A 23,448-nucleotide genomic window follows, 5' to 3' on the forward strand; every position below is an offset into this window, starting at 1 on the left:
AAAACACATTGTGGTCTGTGCTTCGACAGGTCTGCTCCGCTCGATATCATTGGGTATAAAGTATGGGCACCACACTGCTATTTGTGTATAGTATTTTGGTCCCCACGTTCACAAGCAGTGACTGCTACAACTGGACAGCTTTTGGTCATTCCCTCATTAATTGCACCAGGTGGAGGTACATTTGTGGCAGGGTGCCAATCCAAAAAGGTTTGTTGCAAATGTTAAGAATGAATCACACAAAAATGAAAGCGTTTATTGCCAGCACCCCAGCATGCAGCCAGTGCTCTCGTAGGACAGCTTCAACTGAACCACAGCACCAGAACAAAACATTCTGGCTGCCGTAGTATCTCACTTCAGGTTCTGACAGGACATAACATTCCAACTGTGATAAGCCCATAGCATCGACTCATTCCCTGGTCTGCATTGGAAATTACACATGGAGGATTATGGAAAGTGTTTTTTAAAAAAAAAGAATAAAGGAGAACGTAATTATGAAGACTTGCTTGTTCTAGCAATTCTCCTACCACCCACTGTGCCATTAAGTGACTTGAGAGCCCGTCATATCACAGATTGTGCCTAACAGCTTTGAGGCACTGGCCTGTAGAGAAATCTCCCACTTGCACTACCAGCCAGTCAGCATCTGCAAGTGTCTAGAAAAGTCCTGATAACTTGGCTCAATCTACTACTCAGTCAGATACACTCACCTTAAGGAGTTCATCTTCCCGTTCAAAGCAGAGCACCTGGGAACCCACGATGCTGGCGCAGGAGCGCAATGTAAACACATTTCGCACAAAGGGGTCCTTCTCTCCCTGTCGCAGCACCATGTTGGCGATCTGGATTACAGGATCCTTCTCAGGCTCTGGGAAGATGCCTGTAAAGGAAAGGGATTCAAGAATGACAAAGATCGAATATGGGAGGGGAAGAGGTTGTGAGGGAGACGGACACCTCAACAGTAGACAGAGATCCAAAGAGGATGGCATCAAAGAAGAAACAAGATCAGAGGCAAGCAATACTAGGTGACCAAAGGATATAGAATCTACTAAGAAAGATCAAGAAAAACATACAAGGAGGGTGTATGAACAATGAGAGATAAAGGGCGAGAAGGACGATGTGCAAAAGTGCAAGGGATGTAGAACAATGGATAAAGAGTAAGAGAGAGGGATCGAGAGGGCAGATGAAAGTGGTGTATTCAACAGTGTGCTGGGAGGGGGTGAATAAAGAGAAGAACAAGTTACTCTTACCTGGTAACGTACTTTCAATGGGATGGTCTGACGACATAGTCCATATCTTTGACAGTAATCAGCACAGCTGTGGTGATTACTGTCAAAGATGTGGAATAAGTCGGAGGACCCAATCACCTCGAATGGGTAGGTGTTGGAAATCAAGAGTGAGATGGACGGGGGATAAGGAAAGATACCTTGTTCACCAGGAAGAGGTATACTGCTTGATTGAACAAGCTTCAGAGCAGATAAAGCAAATGGACTCATTTGGATGAGTGTTGAGAAGCTTATTCCAGTACACTGGGTTGGCCTAGAAGCTCCACAACTGTTCTTATTAATTAATTAATTGGTCAAATGTGCCAGTAAATATGGAGAGACTATTTCTGGATTCTCTTGGTTTAGAATAAGAAAATACACTCAGTACACTTATTGAACAACGTGCCTGGACTATGCAGTAGAGCTATATTGATGCTTGAAGTCGAGTGTGAATTTTCAGTGTCTCTGGTACTGTTATTTCCCCATTTATTAATATTTTTTTAATTTAAAAAAAAAAGGGAGCTTGAAAAGTTTCCAAAACAACTGTTGGATTCTGGACCACTCGCAATATCCCATGGCTTCGAGTCATAAGGCATGCTGGCACATATAAGGAGATTTCAGTGTATTAAGCCGATGAACAAGTTACTTACCAAATCTGGTAACGTTCTTTCGATGCGATGTTCCTCCGACGTATTCCACATCTATGACAGGTAATGTCTACATCTGTGCTGCTTCGGAAATCTTTTGCCAGAGGGCGTCTTGCGTCGATCCGATGTCCCTGGACGGCCTTGCAGAAACGTAAGCTGCAATCGCATAGGAAATTGTCCAGAGGTGCAGGTTGGGAGGGCGATGTGGAATATGTCTGAGGAACATCCCATCGAAAGAACGTTACCAGATTTGTTAAGTAACTTGTTCTTCGAAGGGATTGTGTCCTGCGACGTATTCCACATCTATGACAGACTCCCAAAGCAGTACCAAACTACGGAGGTGGGAAAAGAATTTAGAATACCCAATCAAATGGCAGAATAAAGAACCGCCTTACCAAAGGCCAGATCCCGCCTGTGGATTGAATCCAGGGCGTAATTTTTGACAAAAGTATGTAGAGAAGCCCATGTGGCTACTTCACAAATATTCCAAATAGGAACACCCCGCTGAAGGGCAGTGGAGGTAGCCATGCCCCTAGTAGAGTGAGCACGTAATCCTACCGCAGGGTCCTTACCCACCAGACGGTAACACTCAGTAATAGTGAGGATAATCCACCTGGACAAGGTCTGTTTGGTAACAGCCTGGCCCAACCGGTGTCCAGCATAACCGATAAAAAGCTGATCGTCCACTCTCACCCGGGACATCCGTGAAATATAAAAGCGCAGAGCTCTCCTAGGATCCAACCTATGGAGCCTCTCCTCCCTTGCCAGGATGCAGAGGAGGATAAAACGCCGAAAGAACTACCTTCTGGCTTAAATTAAATTCAGACACGACCTTCGGCAGAAAAGAAGGCTACACCCGAAGGACAACCCTGTCCTTATGGAAAACAGCAAAGGGTGGCTTGGCTGAAAGTGCCTGCAATTCTCTCACTCTGCGAGCGGAAGTAACCGTAACTAAAAACACTCTTGAAAGACAACAGTCTCAAAAGACAAGAGTGCAAGGGCTCAAACTGAGCACCCATCAGAAACTTGAAAACCAAATTGAAATCCCAAACCGTCTCCTGGAAAGGGGACGGCGGAAACACATTAATCAGTCCTTTTAAGAACTGCGAAATCAAAGGTATCTTAAAGTAAGAACACTCTTCAGACGAGCGCTTAAATATGGACAGCCCACCAAGTAACCCTTAATGGTACCCACTTGCAGACCCTTGTGGGCCAAAGAAAGCAGAAAAGACAAAACCATAGTAATGGAACATTGGAAAGGATCAACATTCTGTCTCCCGCACCAGTCTCAGAACTTGCACCAACGGCAAAGGCACTTTGTTGCTGGCCGCCTGGCCGAAAGCAACACTTCCATCACATCATCCGGGAGGTCCCAATCCTTGTATCGCAACCTTTCAGATACCAAGCATGAAGGTTGAGAGTCCTGACCTCTGGATGGAGAACCTGACCCCCCTCCCTCTCGGTAAGGAAGACGGCGTTGAGGGCAGATGGACAATTCGAGAAGGTCCGGGTACTACGCTCTCCTGGCCCAATCCGGAGCCACAAGAATCGTGCGGGTCCCGAACCTCCGCAACACTTGAGGAATGACGGGGACTGGAGGAAACGCATACAGCAGCCGCAATTACCAATCCACCACAAACGCATCTCCTAAGGCTCCTCTTGGAGGAAATTCCCTTGGGCAGAATCTCTCGCACTTCCAGTTGACACTGGTGGCGACGAGATCCACTTGCGGGAATACCCAAAGGGCGAAGATCTCCAGAAGGACTTCCTGAGCCAACTCCCACTTGTGAGAGACTGTGCTCTGCCTGCTCAGAGCTTCCGCCACCACGTTTTCATCTCCGGCCAGATAAACTGCTGGGATCGAAAGACCTTGTTCGATGGCCCAGAACCAGAGCTGCATCGCCTCCCTGCACAACAGGAGCGACCCTGCCCCCCCCTTTTTTTTTTGGGGTAATGCAAGGTCACTGTTGTCCATCATAATCAGGACACTTTTCCCCCGTACAGTCGGTAGAAAAGCCTTCAGGGAAAGCCTGATGGCTCTCGGCTCCAACAGGTTGATGTGGAGTCTGGACTCCGACAGAGACCAACGACCGCTGACTGTCAGTCGGTTGGCATGAGCACCCCATCCTGTGAGGGAAGCATCCGTCACAATCGTCACATCCGGCCATGGTTGCAAAAACGGGTCCCCATTCATCAGGTTCCTTTCGTCGGCCCACCACAAAAGATCCTGGGCGACCGAGAGTGGAATCTGCACGGGATCCTACATCTTAACCCGAGAACTTGGACCACTGCAGTATGAGGGCCCATTGCAGGGATCTCATCCGTAGTCTGACCTCCGGCACCAGAAAGATGCAGGATGCCATGAGGCCCAGCAACCTTAAGAAGTCGAAAGCCGGGAGACACTGGGCGCTTTGAAACTTGTCCACCATCTGCACAATGTGATGAGCCTGACCTGGGGAGGCGAACACTTCCCCAGGGACGTGTCTAGCACAGCAGTGATGTACTGGAGCTGTTGGGAAGGTGCCAAATGCGACTTCTTGAAATTCAGGGAAAAGCCCAGCCTGTGGAGGGTGCGGCAGGTGAGAACGAGATGATCCAACACTTGCTTGGGAGAGCGCGCTCGGATCAGCCAGTCGTCCAGGTAGGGGTAGATGTGAATTGCCCCTCACCTGATGTACGCTCCCACCACCACCATGAGCTTGGTGAAGACCCTCTGGGGGAGGTCAAACAGAATGGTAGATCCTGAAACTGAAAGTTTGAGACGCCAGCCGCAAACCTCAGGTACTTCCTGTGCTTGGGATGAATCGGCACATGAAAGTACGCGTCCTTGAGGTCGAGACACACCAACCAATCCTGAATCCGAAGGGCCTGGAGGTCCTAAGAAAGAGTAACCATCTTGAACTTGTCCTTCCTGAGAAGTTTGTTCAACCAATGCAAGTCGATGACGGGTCTCAGTCCTCAGTCTTTCTTGGGAATCAAAAAATATGGGGAATACCATCCCTTGTTCCTCTACGCCACAGGCACCAGTTCTATGGCACCTTTCTCCAGCAAGGATAGGATTTCCTGCGCAAGGAGAGAATCCGGACGCTTCAAAGAGAGCTTCCCCGGTGGATTGTCGTGAGGCCGCTGCAGGAAGGGAAGGCAGTAGCCATGGTATACAGAACCCACGCATCTGAAGAAATGCCACGCCATTCTCTGAGATGCTCTGCTTGCCTGCCCCCAACCGGCGAACCATGGGACATGGCCTCATGATTGAGTTATAGCGGCTGCGGAAGCACCTAATGGCAAAGAGGCAACTGCCCAGGCGGCTTTGGCACCACAATTTCCCCGACCACCACGGGTACTTTTTCGCTGCCCCCTTTGACTGGCAGCCCCTCTCGCTCTACCAAAAGAGGAGTAGTAGCAAAGGAACCTCCCCTCCATTGCTGTCCCCAAGGACGAAAAGGCAGAGGTCACCGTACTGCAGCGCTCAAAGACTTCGCTGCAGCTTTGGAGGTCTGCCTCCTCTCGAGGCTCTCGTCAGCCTTCCTGCCAAACAAATGCACGCCATCAAAGGGCATGTTCAGAAGACTGGGTTGCACATCCGGGACAAAACCCGACTTCCGCCACCACACAAACCTGCGTATCACAGTGCTCGCAGCTATGGACCGGTTGACACTATCTGCTGTGTCCAAACCCGACTGAAAGGATTCGCACATAGCATCCTTGCCGTCTTGCACGAGGGCCAGAAAGGGTGTCTAGTCAAAGGATCGAATCCAAAGGGTCGACAGGTCAAAGGATCACATTTTTTTTATTAATTAAATATATATATTTGGGTTTTCGTTTAGGGAAAAAAGTGTTTAGCAAAAAAATGGGGTTTGGGGGTGGAACCCCCCGCCCCCCCAAAAAAAGTGAAAAAAAAAATAGATAAATTTGATCCTTTGACCGTCGACCCTTTGACCTCTCGACCCTTTTACTATCGATCCTTTGACCTAGAACCACCAGAAAGCCATCCCTTTCTTCACCCTCGGGGATATGCTCAGCCACCAAAGACGCACAGTTCCACACAGTGTGTGTAAACTTTGCAAAGGCACAAGTGGAGTTGGCGGACTTCAACGCCATACTCCCAGCAGAAAATACCTTCCACGCCCAACCATCGAAGGGCTTGTCGTCCCTATCAGGAGGGATGGTAGGGTACCCAGCCTGCTTCGAGGAGGCCGTAGCCGCCTGCACCACCAAACTCTCAGGAGTAGGGTGTGACGATAAGTAGCAGGGGTCACTACTGGATGGGCAGTATTTTTTCGGGAACGACCTGTTAACTGCTGACAGACTCTCCGGAGCAGTCCAAGCCGCCACCACTCTCTTTTGCAAAGCCATGTGAAACAGCAGCACCGGGTCAGTGGATGGACCCTGAGATCCAGGATATCAGTCAAGTCATCCTGATCAAACTCCACTGGGGGGGGGCAGACCACCCAAAGTACTCAGTTACCCTTGACATGAGACGCCTATAGGAAGACTCAGCATGCGCCCCCGGTTCAGGCCGGCCAAACTCCACCTCCAGAGAGGTGTCGAGGCCACTGGCATCATGCAATGACTGACAGAGTTCCTCCATCTGACTATGCCCAGACAAAAGGTCATCAGGGACGTCAGGATGCACAGGCAAGCCCATCTCCTAATCAGACAGTTCATCAACTTCTGAAATTTCTTCTAAAGGTAGGAAAAAATTCAATCGGAGGAACAGGCCTGGGCTCAAAAACAGGCCTTACAGACTTACTGCGAGCCTTCCTCAGAGGTCCCACAGCCCTCGTGGGCACCTCCAGCAAACCCTCCACAAACGGCGTAGAGGAAATCGGCGTTGACCGAGGCGCCGACGCCTTCTTCGAAGGGTTCACAGGTTTCAACGGTCTCGATGGCGTCGAGGACCGGGACCTGGACCTGGCACAGCTATGATTGCGCCAACCTCCCGAGCCCCAAGGCGTGCGAGTGGTGGACCGGGCCCGTTCACTGCCGGCTTCTTTCGAAGGCGCGGACGGAACTATGCCTTGTGACTGAAGAATCTCTAACATCTTCTGGCGGAATGAATCCCATTCGGCCGGCGACGAAGACTTGGTGGAACATGTGAACCGTCTGGCGGAGTCCTCCTCCGACCAGGAAGGCGACCGGTGCCGGCGCTTCCTAGAATGCCTCGAGGCAGAGGAATGGCGGGAACCACTCCTAGACCGAGACCCCCTGGATTTTCGCCGACGCGGAGAGTCGCCCCTCGAGTCATTGGTCGAAAGCCCAGCGGACTTCGATTTACGGGGTTTGGACACCCTACCTACCTTTAATTTCCCCTTCCGCTCCCGCAAGGCCTTAGAAGTCAGGGACTGGAAGTCCTCGCAGTCGTTGGTGGCGTGGCTTTCGCCAAGGCACCAGAGGCAGATGTCGTGTGGGTCCGTGATGGACATTTCCGAACCGCAGTCCCGATATTTTTTAAAGCCCAACCTCGGGGTAGTAGAGGAAGATGAAGACATCGTTCGAAGAGAAGGATTGAGCGTGCCGAGATTCTGAAGCAAATATGTTTGCGGAAAAAAACGAACTGAGGGTACGGGCGTCCTATATATAACATCCGGTGCCGTCTAGGGACATCGGATCGACGCCATTGATGCAGGATGCCCTCTGCCGAACACTTTCCAAAGCAGAACAGCTGTGGACATTACCTGTCATAGATGTGGAATAGGTCGGAGGACACAATCCCTTCGAAATTGATATTTTGGAGATTCTACAGCCACTTTTTGGGGCCCCTCTACTTTATGCTTTTTCTCCCACTCTTATGGTTCCTTGGTGTCTTTTTGGTGGCATGGGGGCCGACTTCATAATTTCCCCTGGCAATATGTCAGTTTTTACCTTATATACAGATATATGGCATTGGGTCGCCACTAAGGCAAACAGTTCCAGGGGTGCCTCTCAGGCTAACCATTTCTGGCCTATTGGGGTTGTATCACCCTATACAGGCTTTAGGGAGTAGGTTGCTGGCAGCTATATTTTAGTTTAGGCTTTATTTTTATTGGCCCTTCCGACTACATGAGATCTTTGTGAGCACTCAATGGCAGCCTCCATATCGGCTGTAACTAATTTAGGCCAGTATAGCTCCCTGAACTAGCCCACATACTTCCTGTGGGGGTGGCTTTGGATGGCTGGAAATCCCAGTCACCAACCAGTATGGTTGGTCATCGGACCACAACCCCAGCCCCTGTTAGTGATTGGCTGGCAGGCCTTGGCCCACCCCCTTTGTTAAGGGTATTTAGGCTTTGTCCGGAGGAAGCAGGACTGCTGAACTACTGAAGGAGATTTGGGGATATCCCGCCTTGGGTTTTTGCCTCTGGAATCACAGCCCAAGCCCCCCTGAGGCCTCCTTTAGTCTCTCCACATCTGCAATTTTGTTCCCACTGCTGCTGGGAGCAATTTCCTCTGATCTCCCTCTTCTTTCTGAAGACTTCCTAGCCCAACATGTCACTCCTGGCTTGATGGTAGATCTCCTGGGTAGAACCACAGTTTCTTTTTGGGGGTTGCTTGGGCCTTCTTTGGCCCAGGGTTCAAGTTCTAGAGAACCAAATCCTGCACACGGAGCAACACACAAATACACTCCAAAACTACACACTCTTAGTTTCTCAATCAGTAAACAAAATTGAATCTAGAGGTAGACCGAATATCTCTGTGTACAGTTGAATCCAGAAGTGCACCTAATTGTCTAATATCTGTGTAATGTAGAATTTAGAACTGCGCCTAATATCCCCTCTATACAAAATTGAATCTAGAGGTAGACCTAATACCATCTCTGTGCGCAGTTAAATTTAGAAGTGTACCTAACAGCACCCAATAGCCTAATATCTGTGTACAGTCGAATCTAGAAGTGCACCTAATAGTCTAATATCTCTGCGCAAATTGAACTTGGAAGTGTGCCTAAAAGCATGCCCCCACTGAATTTAGAACTACAATTAGAAAGCCCTCCTAAATTCCACCTAAAAGCTCGTACCAAGCATGAGTATACCCACTCCACCAGAGTTTATTGGAAACGACCACCGCGGACCACCCCCACTCCCCGTTATGCCTTCCCTCCCGTTCCCCCCTTCCCAAATCATCCCACCCTCCTTTGCATTCCCTACCATTCCCCTCTCCAAACACCAAGCCAGAGGGGCACGATGGCGAGCCAAACCCCCCTAAGACCACTCCTCCCCACCACCGACCAGCCAACGTTAACCATGCCCGATCCCCTCACTAACATACCAGGCACACCCTGCCCTGCAAACATCCACCCCCCCGCCTTGCCCACAAACCCCCACCACCTTCCCCCCGACCGCACCCTTCCCCTCCCTAAAAACTGCACGCCTAGCCCTAGCAAACACCAAAACCACATCCCTCTCCCCCTCTGACCACCAACCCTCTCTCACACTCCAATCGCAACAAAGAAACTAAAGAGGAAACGTACCTGGTCCCCCTCAATCTCTCAACACGCTTCGCCTCCCCTGTCTCGACCCCACCACCTCATTCCCCCAATCACCTCCTTCCCCGTGGCTTCACCCTTTCTGAAACCCCTCTCCCTCGATTTCTCATCAACTGCAACTCCTAACGGCCCACACCCCACCTTCAAATCCCCCGATCATCCTAACACACGCAGCCGCCCGAAGCCCGCCAATTTTTCTGCTCGCCCACTATTCCCATCGATCATCACCCACCCTACTCCTCTCCCTCCCCAGCTCCCACTCTCTCCGCCTCCACCCCCTTCGGCTTCAGCTCTGAGACCAACCTCGCCTGCCAATGTGAACTGCATCCTATTTAATCCCCGATCTGTAGCAAAAAACAGACACTGCACCTTTGACCTCCTCGCATCTGACAAACCAGACCTGGTTTTCATCACCGAAACCTGGTTCTCTGACGACTTCGCCCCAATCGCTAATGAAGCATTCCGCCCCTAACCCCAACCCCCCCACCCCGACTACTCCCTCATCCCACTGAACCGAGGGGGGAGTAGCATTCGTCTTCAAGTCTCTCTTCCGCACCTCAATCATCGACAACCAACCTTCCATTCCTTCGTGCAAATCTCTCCTCGTTAAACTATCCATCTCCCCGTCGCGCTCACACAGCTTCCTAATAATCTACAGGCCCCCTGGCTACGCTAGACAATTCGCAAACAACCTCTGCGACACTATTGCCACCCTTCAACTAAACCATCCAAACCTCACCCTTCTTGGAGGCTTCAACATATGGCTCGCCATCCCCACCTACCCTATAACACACTCTCTGGTTGACAGTTTAGACGCAATTAACCTCCAACCTCACATAAATGGCCCGACTCACTATAAACGACACTCTTGATACCATCTTTAGCTCCAACACCTTGATTCATTTAAACCCCCCCACCCCCATCATCTGGTCTGATCACTTCATTCTCTCGTTCACCATTCGCTCACCCGACCCCCTTCCCGTACACGAATCTGAACCTCCGAATCTATGCAAATGCTGGAAAAAACTAATAATCGTCCCGGACCTAGCCGACGCACTCCTCCAGTCGCCACCACCTACCTGCCAACTCAATAAACAACTAACCCCTGACGCCTTTGACTCATGGCTCAACGCATCTCTGATGCGGCTCACACCCCCTTGCAAACTATCAACCCGCCGTTGCCTCTTCCCCAGATGGTTCACTCCTGAGTTGAAGACCACTAAACAACTATATAAATACCTAGAACGCAAATGGCAGAAAGACAAAACCCAGGAGAGCAAGGCCACCTTGGCCCCGACAGCTTTATCAGTACAGGGCCGAAATCCGGAAAGCGAAAAAAGCCCACTACAACTCACGAATCCTAAACTGCAAAAACCCAAGCAAATAACTCCACAAAATCATCTCTGAATTCACCAATCCGGCTTGCACCACGACCGTCCCGATCTCCTCACAATCACTGTGCGACTCACTCTCCCTACACTTTTACACCACGGCTCTCGAAAGAACAAATACTCTAGCCACCAAACTGGCTCTCTTACATCCACCATGCAATTCTTCCCCCATACCGACCAGCCCACCAGCTGCAACCACTACGCAGCAAAAGTTTGAACCCTTTAGTCCAATATCACCAGAGCAATTTCTCAAACTTCAATCTGCCTGCAAACCATCTGGCTCGCCACTGGACCCTTGCCCAGCCACAACCCTCAAAGAATTTTCGCTTCCACCTGCGCAGGAGAACATGCAAGATCCATCATAAATGCCTCCCTTTCCTCTGGTATCTTTCCTGACGCATTCAAAACAGTTCATGTCAAACCTCCAATTAAAAAACCTTCCCTGGACCCTCTTGAGCCCAAAAACTACCGCCCCATCTCAAACACCAGGTTCCTTGCCAAACCCATTGACCGACCCGCCTACTCCCAACTAAATGCCTTTGTCGAAGCTAACAATCTCCTAGAACCCGCCCAATCAGGTTTCAGAGCCCATCACGGAACTGAAACCACCCTAACCTCAATCTGGAATGACCTTAAAATGACGGCAGACTCTGCGGGATGCGCCGCACTAATCCTTCTTGACCTATCCGCCGCCTTTGACACAATCAATCACTCAATCCTACTAGACCGCCTCCACTCCCTAGGAATTCGTGGAACTGCTCTTAAATGGATAGCTTCATTCCTCAAAGATAGGAACCAAATAATACTCTCCACCTATACCTCCCAAGCCCGACCAGTCAACACGGGAGTCCCACAAGGAGCATGCCTATCCGCCCGCCTGTTCAATCTCTACTTGATCGCCCTCCCACCAATAATTAATTCATACAACATCCTGTGTTACAACTATGCCGACGACACTCAACTAATTCTAAAACTCCTGAACTCAAAACCCGACTCCCGACCTGACCTGGCCTCCTGCCTCCATGACATAGAACTCTGGATGACCCAAAGCCACCTCTTGTTAAACCCCTCCAAAACGGAAATCATGTTATGTGGCAACACCGAACTTCTTCCGCACCCACTTCCCTGGCCATCCGCCATGGGCGCCTCACCGACCCCCTCCAACTCAGTGAAAAATCTTGGATGCACCCTTGACTCTGACCTAACACTCTCGCGCCAAGTCAACGTCTCAAAGTCCTGCCACTACCACCTTAAAACCCTTAAGCGCATCTTTCCATCCCTCTCCTTTCCCAGCAGACACTCTGCGGTCCAATCAATCGTTATATCAAGACTGGACTACGCAAACCCCCTATACCTTGGAGTCCAGGTGTACCAACTGAATAAAGTCCAAAAGGGCACAAAATACGGCAGCCAATTGCTACTTGCGCTCGGCCCAAGAGACCACATCTCCCCAGCCCTTAAGAAGCTGCATTGGCTTCCAGTAGCGCGAAGGGTGACTTTCAAAACCTTATGCATCTCCCATCGAGCACTCCATAAAACAGGACCTCAATATCTTTAAGACAAGCTAAAACCCTATCACCCCCCCACGCACCCAAAGATCAAGCTCAGCTGGCCTCCTAGCTTCACGGTCCTCGCCTCCCAACGTTGGAACTCCCTGCCAATAAACATTAAGTCGGCCAATTCCTTCCAGTCCTTCAGGAAGCTTACCATTGGGTGGCTATTGGCACAAAGTCAATTAGTATGCTAGACACAGCTACTATCTGTATATACTGTACATGTATCACTTATGTCTTTAATGGATGTCTTCATTGCCATTGCCCGTACTCTCTGTATATAATGTATATAATATGTCAATTACCATGTATTGTGCTTTGTAACCTGTACCAGCGCCCATTTACTCCCGGGTCCGGAGCGCTATATAAATAAAATAAACAAACGAACCGAAGACAAACTCAGTCAGGTTAGGCGGATCATCATGCTCTGCATTGGGCCCCACACTATGGAACTCAGTCCCACCCCACATCCGCCTGAGGATTTAACGTCTTTCCGCAAACTGCTGAAAACCTGGCTCTTCCCCTAAAACCATCCCGTACCAAACTAACCCAAACAGACTAACAGCATCTCAATAACACCAATCAAACAAACTACCTGATGCGAGAAATTGACAGCTAATAACCCCTAGTATAAACTACAATGACAACCAGAATTAAATGAGTAAAGTAGATCAAAGCAGTGAAATGGTTAATAAGAGTAAATCATACGGAAACAGTAAAGAGATTTAAACTCCTGAAATGGACATAATGCATGTGGAGTGAACGAAGTGAATGGCGTGAATGAAATAGTTAGAATGGATGAAGCGTGTGGAACAGACGAATGCGCTGAGTGGAAGAACAGATGACTATACAGTTCGAATGAGTGTGTAAATCGAATGAGTATGTAGATCGGATGAGTGTATAGAAGGGTTGAAAATGTTGAGCGGATGAGTGTGTTGAGCGGCTGGGTGTGCAGAGCGGACGAGCATGTAGCGCTGATGAGTGCATAAATACAGAGAAGCGAGTAGAATGCAGGAGTGCATAAATACAGAGAAGCAAGTAGAATGCAGGAGTGCGCAAATACAGAGAAGCGAGTAGAACGCAGGAGTGCGTAAAACAGATGAGTGTGTGAAACAGATGAGTATGCAGAGCGGATGAGTATTTAGAGTGCATGTATAGATGAGTGTGCGGACGAGTGTATAGAGCGGACGAGTGTAGAGATGAATATATAGAACAGGATATTGCTGTTGAATGCGCGGGAAGCAGAGGAGGGCGCCGAGCAGAGATGAGGGCGGAGAGCTGTTGAGTTCAGGGAGCAGGTAATTGCGTAGGGTGGGTGAATGCGTAGAGCAGATGAAGGTATAGTGCACGCGTGGGGTTAAAGTGGACAAACTCCTAGAGCGGAGGGGTTACACAGACCGAGTGAGTGCACAGAACAAATAAGCATGTCGAACGGATGAGTGCAGAATGCATGCAGAGTGCAAGGAACAGAGAGATGAGCGGAGCGGGATGGATGAGCTGAGCGGAAGAATGTGTAGAGTGGAGGACTGCATAGAACAGACTAGTGGGTAGGGCCGGCAAATATATAGAACAGAAGAGTGCATATGAGCGAGAGGGGACGCGTGCGCAGAGGGGACACGTGCGCAGAGGGGTTGAATGCATAGTATGTGTGAGGGCATAAAGCGAAGGAGTGCCTGGAGCGAAGGAGTGCCTGAGCGAAGGAGTGCCTGGAGCGAAGGAGTGCCTGGAGCGAACGGACGTGCTGCATAGAGCGGACGAGTTGCGTAGAGCTGCTGAATGCGTAGAGCATGGTGCAGATAGGAGTGCATGCGTGAAGATGACAAGAGTCCATGCGAGGCCAGACTGGAGCGCGCAGGGCGGACTGGAATGCATGAGTGCGTAGAGCGGACCGGAATGTGGGAAACAGACTGGGGTGCATGGAGTGGATAGGAGTTCATGGAACGGACTGGCGCGCATAGAATTGCATGATGTACATAGTATGGATTGGAATGCAGAGAACGTTCGAAAGACCATATAACCCATCATATCACACCACCATGCTTACTCTCTCCTTTACACCACCACTCAACTAGAACACAGATACTATGACACCATTCGGTATAACTGTTCTCATACCAACATCCGCTGCATACTCCACATCATTCCAAGTAAACACTGCTGGTTACACACCCCCCAGCCAGGCGTTCTCCTCAGGCCTAACGCAGCCACAACCTGTCTGGATAAATCCTGCCAGAACGAACACATACTCCTGATCTCTCAACCGCCAAACCTACCGCTAAGCAGCAGCTATTACACGAATACCACACCAGCTGCACGCATACCCGGTGCACACACGCACATTTTGACTCTCTCTACTCCCTCTACTGATCTGAACTTCGGTTCCCAAGGGCGTTCAACCTACCAGCGCCTTCAGACCATACCAATGGTATATAAGGCGCTATATAAATGCAAAATAACATAACAGCACCTGTGGGAAAGAGCCGTTTACTCACCGGGTTGTTTCACGCTACTGGAGCAGTTTTCGGTGAATATACAGGCGCGATTACCTAGCTTTGGATTATTCACGATACTCGCCAATACTGAAGTATCTCGCAACACGGAGGTGGTTATGTTAACATTATATAATATTAGGGGATATGAAGAGAGCAGCATATGTGTGAGTCGTCCTTCTACAACCGCCAGCTCCACTCACTCCATTCCATCCCTTACATTCCTATTCTAGAATCCTCATCATCAGCGCCAGCTATAGTATGCAATACTTCACATCCCTCTTCTTCCACAAGACCGTCCTCACTCGCTAAAGTCCATCAAGTGACTTGGTCTCCGATAACTCCTTCCAAATCGTGATTTTGGAGCCTGCACTACACTTGGTACATGTATTGAATTTGATAAAGAGAAAATTTGACTCATCATATTCTTTCCTACATCAACTTCATCACCATCCACCCCTTTATCCTTACCGCCACTAGACATCAGCATTACCCGACCATTATTCCACACTCTCCCATCGCAAGTTCACACAGCATGCTTGAAAACTTCAATCACTTTAATGGGATTTGACCACTTGCTTCCATTCATCCTCAACGCCTCTGGTAACTTAATCCTCACATAACATCCTACATAGGGACCCTTACTCACTCTGAATCTCCTATTGTCATGCCATGTTTTGTTATTTATTTGTCTATTCCTGATCTTTGCTTCAGCATCACTTACCAACACTTCCATACCTAACACATCACTCATCCACCTTGGAAATAACTTAGTTTTAGCTTTTCTGCCTCTACTCAAATCAAAAGGCGACACTCCTGTCGTGCTTTGCGGAGTAAACCTATGTGCTATAACTGTAATTCTCACCACTTCTTCCCATTCGACCAAGCCCATCTAATCGCATTAAGTATCCTGTTATATCTCTCCACAATACCATTCGTCTGTGGGTGATAAATAGCACTGGTTGTATGTGTAATAAACTTCCCTCTTAAATACTCCGTCTCCTTGGATTTAAATTGGGAACCATTATCAGAGAAAATTACCCCTGGATAACCCTCACGACCACACACTTCCAAAAAAATCAATGATACTCCTAGTCGTAACATCTTGATTTCAGCCCACCTTGTCAGCATATCAATTACCACAACACAAAAAGTCTGATACCAATCACTCCACAAAGGACCGAAGATATCTATACCCACTTTCTTCCATGGTCTATCCAGTATATCAGTCACCACCATCAGATACTTCTCACCCACACAATGTTTGTCAGACTTGTTGCAAAGGATACAATTCCTGACACTTCTTTCAATTTGTACATCACAACCAGGCCACCAATATGTGTTTCTTATTCTGTTCTTCATTTTGGAGATTCCTTGATGTCCTTTGTGTCCCAATTGTATTATTTTCACTCTGATGCCCACAGGTGGAATCAATTTGTCAATGTGTCTCCCCTCAGCAGATAATCATTCTGGCAACTCAGTTCATCCCTGACACTCCAAACCCCTTCAACTTCAGCTTCTTGAACTTTGTTCATTGGAACTGTTCTCCTATTGATATTTTCCATTCCAAACATCATGTTCACATCCTTTTTCATCTCTTCTGCCCATTCCTCTCTGGAGATAGCTGTATCTTGAAGCACACAAATCATCTCTTGTTGTTCTTCCACTTCTTCTTGAAGATTTGTCAACCTGGAAAGACATTCTGCAGCATAATTCTTCACACCAGGAATATACTTCATCACAAGATCAAATTCTTGCATTCTGGAAACCCATCGCCTAATTCTTCCTGAAACTTTATCTAATCCTTTAGTCATGAATACCTCCACCCGCGGTTTGTGGCCAGTGTGTAATTCAAATCTTGTTCCCCATATAAGCCTTCTGAACTTATCAACTGCCCACACAATAGTCAGTGCTTCCTTCTCTATAGTTGTGCATGCATTCTCTGCTCCCTTTAGTAAACGTGATGCAAATACTATGATCCTTCTCTCCATGTACTTGTGTCAACACTGCCCCTAAAGCAACGTTGCTCGCATCGGCCGTGATCATTGTACGTCGTCCTCGCGCATAGTTCTTCAGGGCTGGTGCTGTTCCTAGGCATTCTTGATATACTTGAATTCTTTCTCACACTCTTCATTCCAATCGAACTTCCTGTTCATCTTTGCAAGATCCCTCAACACTGCTGTGTGATCTGAAAATGTCCTCCCATACTTCGAATAATATTCGACCATGCCCAAAAATGTCCTTAGCTGCTCTCTGTTGCTTGGGTGGCCATCTCCTCTATAGCAGACATTAATTCCGGTCTAGGTGCAATGCCATCCTTAGATCTGACGTGACTCAATTGTAACGCTCACCTGATTCCCGTAGAGGCGCCGGTCTTGACTGGGCGTATACCGTATCTTCAAAGGTGATGTGTAACACACGGCTGGCTCTTTGGGCTGGACCTCTGTGCACTGTATGTCTGACTCGAAGGGTAAGATGTCTGCAGATAGAAAATATGGGATTAATGAACTGGGTTATTGAATGTCTCTCTCTTCTTCCCTTTATCTTCTCCTGTAGAACCCCAAAGGTTAACGCTCTCACCTTAGGTAAGTGAACGCCGTGCTCTTCATCTGCCTCGGGGCAGGGTGCTGTAACCAGTTTCTTCACTGGATAAGGGGAGCAGGCCTCTTGACTTCAGAGGACTGCTGTCCGTCGTTTACTGAACGAACAGTAAGTTTCGAGTAATTCTAATGTCTTTAAAAGTCTTTAGTAATGATGTCTCTTGTTTTGCAGGGTTCCGGCGATGGCTGATGACGGGCTGAAGTGAGTTGAAGATGGAGCCCGTGTGATGAATAGAAGCGCCTGGAAGCACGTAAGTAAGCGCTTGTTGCCTGCTTCACGATGCGCTCTAACTGTCTTTTTATTTTGAAGGTACAAGTTCGGAGCGGCTGCAGGGTGCCGGAATACCCACTGGGTTAGATGTGGAAAGGAGTAATGGCACGTGAGTATTAAAGTTCCCCAATGTCTTTAAACGCACCTTGTTTTGTCTTTCAGATGCGGGATGCAGCGCCGAAGGCCTCCGGAGCGTGCGAAGAGTTGGTAAGCTTTTGTCTTTCAGATGCCAGAATGCAGCGCGAGGCGTTGGTGACAGCCGATGGACCAGGTAAGTGAAGCGCTGTCACTGAAGACCGTAATGCCAACCTGTTCTTTCTTGTCTTTATAGGTGTTGCTGAAGACTGGATTCAGGATGGTAAGCCTTTTTCCTTAGGCCCAGGATCAGATGCAGAAGACACGATGAGCGTTCTGCTGCAGAGGATGCAGAATAACGCAAAGCAAGATTCATCCATCGGGTGTGGTTTAAATAGCCTCCTGTAGTGCTTAGGTGTCTCCTTCCACAGCCACGCCTAGGTAAGAAAAGAGTTCCTGCTTTCCAGAAGAGTTCCAGTGTTCTGAACCTAGGGAGTGGCTCCTGCCCCACCCAACAGGAAAAGTAGTTCCAAACGGAAGAGGATCAGAGGCTCAACTGGCAGGCAAGTAAGCAGCATGGTCTGCTGCAGGTAAGTCCACCCAAGCATTATGAGCCCGGCGCTTCCAGCGCTGGGACTGGGCATATTTATGAGCCTGGTGCCACTGGCGCCAGGACTGGGTCCAAAAGGTCCCAATTGGGACTGGTTGGCACTCGGAACCTGGGTTATGGATCTGCTTCCAAGGGAGTTGGGAAAACCCTGACCTTTTGGAAGCAGAGATCATGACATCAATTCCTCGATTTCTTTCCTATTGATCTTTGATTTTTCCTTACTAAGGAGGGTCATGCTTACCTTATACAATTGTCTTAAGACTTTCTCTAGCCTTCTATTGTGTTCTTGCTCAGTATCTGCATTTATATAAGTATGCCATCTTGGAAAAGAATTACACCTTCATCTCCATCAAATATGGGATGCATAATTTTCTGGAATACCGAGGCTGCCGAGATGAGTCCAAACGCATCCTTCGGTACTGATACAACCCTTCTGGTGTGATAAATGCAGTCAGATGTCTTGAATCCTTATGTAATTGGACTTGATGGTAGGCAGAGGTAAGATCTAATGTCGAAAATACTTTAGCCGATCCCATAGTTGAAAGCAGTTCTTGGATGTTCAGCAATGGATATCTCTCTGGAATAATTCACTTGTTCAGCTCCCTTAGATCAATACACACCCTGACTTTTCCTGAACTCTTCCTCACAATTACCAGTGGCGAGACCCATTCTGCAGCATCAATTTTCTCTATGATCCCTTGTTCTTCTAATTTTTTTTGTTCCTTTTTTACTTCTCTCATAGCCAAGGGAACAGTTCTCAATTTCTGGGCACCTGGCTGGATCCTTTTTTTTTAGTTGTATATGGTGTGTAATGCCTTTAACACATCCTATCCCATCTCTGAATACTTCCATCTTTATTTTCTCTGCATCCTTTTTTGACACAGACTTTTCCTATTGCTGTCCGATCTTTGCAGCCCAATGTGGCCTTGAACCATCCTATAATATCAATCTTCACCCCTCCATAGGCACTGGGATTGATGTCTGCTTCATTTAGCCACTTAGGACCTTTTTTTGTCCATTTTGCTTCTGGTAATGTATATTTTGCTCAAGAATCTGTCATCATTCTGATCGCGTTACCGTTCACCATGATCTTCGGACTTCCCAATTCTACTTCTTTATCATGTTCACCAATTGAAAAAACATTCCTCCCCTTCATCACTTCCTTCATTGCCAATCCAATAAATGTTGCTCTTTCCTATCCTGCAGCATTTAGCCAGGTGACCTTTCCCATTGCAGTTTCTACACATTATATGTAGGGCAGGACAGTCGGGACTACTGGCCCAGTGTGATGGTCTTTCACATCTGAAACGGGCTCTGTTCCTACCTCTGCCTCTTTGATTGGTTTGATGTCGATTACTTCCCATGAAGCGTTGTATCCACTATATCCACGTCCTTATCCCCGACTTCTCACATCCCCATTGTATCAGGATGTGCCCTGCGCCCTGAACTCTTCTTTCTTTCTCATAGTGGAACTGTTGTGATTGTTCCCATTATCAGGCTCTGTGGATTGAAGCACATTGATAGCAGATTCTGCTTTTATCGAACTATCTTTCACCCTATCTTCCAATGTCTTGACACAATTTTCCATGTGTTCTACTTCTTTAGCAATCCGCAACACTACATTTAGAGGTGGTTCGTCCTCGGCCCACAACTTCTGTCCAACTTTGGCACTGTCACATTCTAACAAACTGATCTCTCAATCTTTCTTCAAATTGGTGCCCAAATTTACAATTCTTCGCTAGTTTCCTCAGAACTGTTATGTACTGTTCAATGATTTCTACTGTTTCTTGTGATCTTTTACCAAATCTGTATCTCTACAGTACAGTGCTCAACTTCTTTTCATAGCGTTTGTTCACTTTGGCAATGCACTTTTCGTGTTCGTTCATATCAGCTGCTGGTAGATCTAGTAAATCATCATATTTCTCCTGACCAGCTGGGCCAAAACAATGTAGAAGTAGTGATTTCTTTCTACACTAATTCGTGCTGCACACTACAGTAGCATAATGTTCAAAGGACTTCAACCACCTCTTCCAAGGTAAAATTGCTTAACCTGCCTCTGCTAAGAACATAGCTGGTGGTGGGACACTATGCATAGACATGCGTCCTATATGAGCATGGTCTCCTGCTCCGCTTAACTCAATGGCTCTATTCTTATTGTTTTGGTTGAGATGACTCAGTCTCTTGTTAACTTGCTTCACTGCTCATTAATCTATCATTCATATTCTTTTCCTTTGTTTCTGGTTTCTGTTCACTTTGTGTATTGTATAAATTATGTCATTCACTTTATACCAGGGTTCATTAAGTAGAAATATCATGCACAATGTTCTCTCTCTTTTTATTTATTTTAAAAAATGGGAAGAGGAGATCAGTCCCTCAGTGTCTCCTGGTGCCTGACTTCCGCGTGCGCGATTAACACGCGTATGGATTTTCACATTAACAGGCAGTGCCTCAGTGCCTGTCTTCCGTGTGGGTGATTAACACATGTATGGATTTTCTCTTGATGGGCCTGCGATTATCCTTCACACTGTCTCCTACGCGGTTACCTTGGAGACGCTTATCAGAGCAAAATGGCTGCACGCAAACGACATAAATGATGTTTGCTTAGGATCCTTTACTCTAGGCTGGCTCGCAATGCACTTTTATAAGATGCGAACGCCTAGCTTTCAAAATAGATATATTCTTAAGTCCTCTTTTTAACAATTACTTTCTTTTACGGTACCTCTTGTCACTGTAGCTTTCCCTTGCTGAATACTCTGTCGCACTGTGCTGGTTGCTGCAAGTTCTCTGGTGCTGCTTCTCTTGATCCTTGGTCTCAGAAAACACACGGGCAGACCAAAGATCCTCGTCGCCACGTGAAGTATCTCACAACACGGAGGAGGTTATTACTTTTATGAATATTTTAGTATGTTAACACTATATACATTATATAATATTAGGGGATATGAACAGAGCGGAATATGTGTGAGTCCTTCTCCAACCACCAGCTCCTCTCACTCCATTCCATCCCAGAATCCTCATCCGCGTCAGCTGTAGCATACAATACTACACATACGTATCCCTGGGTAGAGATTCCTCGTGGAGAATCTGCATAGACTTCTACTGGGGGTATTCCTGTTCTGCTAATTCTTGCTCATGGGCATGGGCCCATCTTTCGACCCCTGGAACACTTTGTTGGGTCTCCTGTGGCCGTCCATTGCAGAATTGCACCTGTGGGGTCTAAAAGAGTTGTCGACACTAAAGGTGAGTGTCCTTTAACTTTCTCCCTTTTATTCAATGGAACTGTGAACTTACCTGCAACTCTCCTAAAATTGACTCTGGGGTACGTACCGGTCCCTGGACATTTTTCCGGTCCTGGATCCCATAGGGGTAAGTGAGTTCTTAACAAAGCTTGATATTTCTAGTACATGCTGTCTTGGGCCGAAGTCTGAACCAAGTTTGAACCAAAAAGACAGGTGTGAAACAGAGTGGCCTCTAAAAATTCAAATTCTTTTGGTATAGTGGTGAAGAATATGCCACACACAAGAAATTACCACTGGAGGCCGAGCGCAAAAATATTTTTGTTTTTTTAATCAGCCAGAAACCAAAGGAAACATTACAAGATACCAAATATGCAAAGCTGCTACGGAAAAGGGAAGTGAAATAAAAGGTAGATAGAAACGCATATACAGTTTCCAGACTGTCTCACATTCCTTTCAGTTTTCCTGCAAACTCGGTTCCTCTTCTTTGGCACCTCATCCATACCCTTCTGCGTACCAGAGAAAAACTTCGAGGTAGGGATGCATTACTCATCGTAATCGTATTTGTGAAGCTTGCATCTGCTTAGATTCACATGCTATGCATAGGCCGACATCTAGTGGAAGCCGCAGAGTATTACAATTTTGTTTTTCTAAACTAGAAAAGGGATGTCAACAGGGCATGCCAGTAATACTCTCTAGTGTGATGTCTCCTGTGCCCATGGTCCTACACGCGTCGAGGTCCCTCGGATTGTTTTATGAGGTAGCATAAAGTGTAGCATGAGTACAGATGTAACACCTGAAAAACATCTATGCACCATCTACTCCACAGGGGAGCAACGGTGGGCGCATGTGAATCTAAGCAGCTACAAGCATCCGAAATACGATTACGGTGAGTAACGTATCCCTTCTGGGGCTTGTGGATCTGCTTAGATCACATGCTATGTATATACTAACGAGCAGTGTCTGGAGATGGTGGTGGGTTATGAGAAGGTACAGCGGCAAATAAATGTTTTAGCACTGCTTGTCCCACCTGTGAATCTGCTTTAGAATGCGTGGCAATGCAGAAATACTGAGTAAAAGTATGAATGGAACTCCATGTAGCTGCTTTGCAAATGGCAACCAGAGGGACGTTTGCAATAAAGGCCAAAGCAGCTCCTGTACCCCTGGAAGAGTGAGCTCTTGGTGTGAAAGGAAGAGTTTTGTTTGATAGGGAGTAGCAGAGCTGTATTCATTTCACTAGCCATCTGGAGATGGTGTTTTTTGAAACGTGATCACCTTTCCTGCCAGGTGCTATGAAGATAAACAGTTGGTCTGTTTTTCTTAGCAGTTTTGTCTTGTTTACATAGTAAAGTATGCCCTCCTTACATCTAGTGTATGTGGGTTCTTCTCAGCTGAGTTTGAAGGATTTTGAAAGAAAGCCGGTGGTTTAATGGATTGTTTGACAGAACTTGGATATGAACTTAGGTGAAAACCTACGGAGTGTTCTTAGGACCAACTTATCTTTGTGGATAACAAAGAAAGGGTCTTGCACTGACAAATGTGATGGCCACCAGGAAAGCTGTTTTGTATGTTAGGTGTTTAAGGCTGGATTTGTGCATAGGCTCAAAGGGAGGACCTATAAGCTTTAAGAGCACCACATTGAGATCCCACCGCGGAGGGGGGCTGGAAATGGAGTGGGGGGGCAGGAGGGGGTTAAGTCTCTTTACTCCCTCCATGAAAGCCTTAATAACAGGGACTTTCCACCAGGACACCTTGTTTTGTGAAGTGGTGTATGCGGATAGAGCCGCTAGGTGAACCTTGATGGAGTTGAGTACTAGGCCAGAGTCTAGTAAGTGGAGCATGTAGTGAAGAATGTGTG

At 47.6% G+C, this 23,448-nt stretch overlaps 1 protein-coding gene across 7 annotated transcripts in view; it reads right to left on the reverse strand.

The window, feature by feature from the left end:
* The window catches only part of POLD1 (DNA polymerase delta 1, catalytic subunit), a 1,263,933-nt gene that overhangs the window by 834,073 nt on the left and 406,412 nt on the right, over positions 1-23,448 (reverse strand). For all 7 annotated transcript variants that reach the window (XM_069605393.1, XM_069605349.1, XM_069605354.1 and 4 more), the window contains one exon: positions 705-871. In XM_069605393.1, the coding sequence (XP_069461494.1) occupies positions 705-871 (167 nt within the window). The remainder of the gene's footprint in view (positions 1-704; positions 872-23,448) is intronic.

This window comes from Ambystoma mexicanum, chromosome 1p (assembly GCF_040938575.1).
Source record: "Ambystoma mexicanum isolate Mex_15411 chromosome 1p, UKY_AmexF1_1, whole genome shotgun sequence".
Taxonomy (NCBI): Eukaryota; Metazoa; Chordata; class Amphibia; order Caudata; family Ambystomatidae; genus Ambystoma; species Ambystoma mexicanum.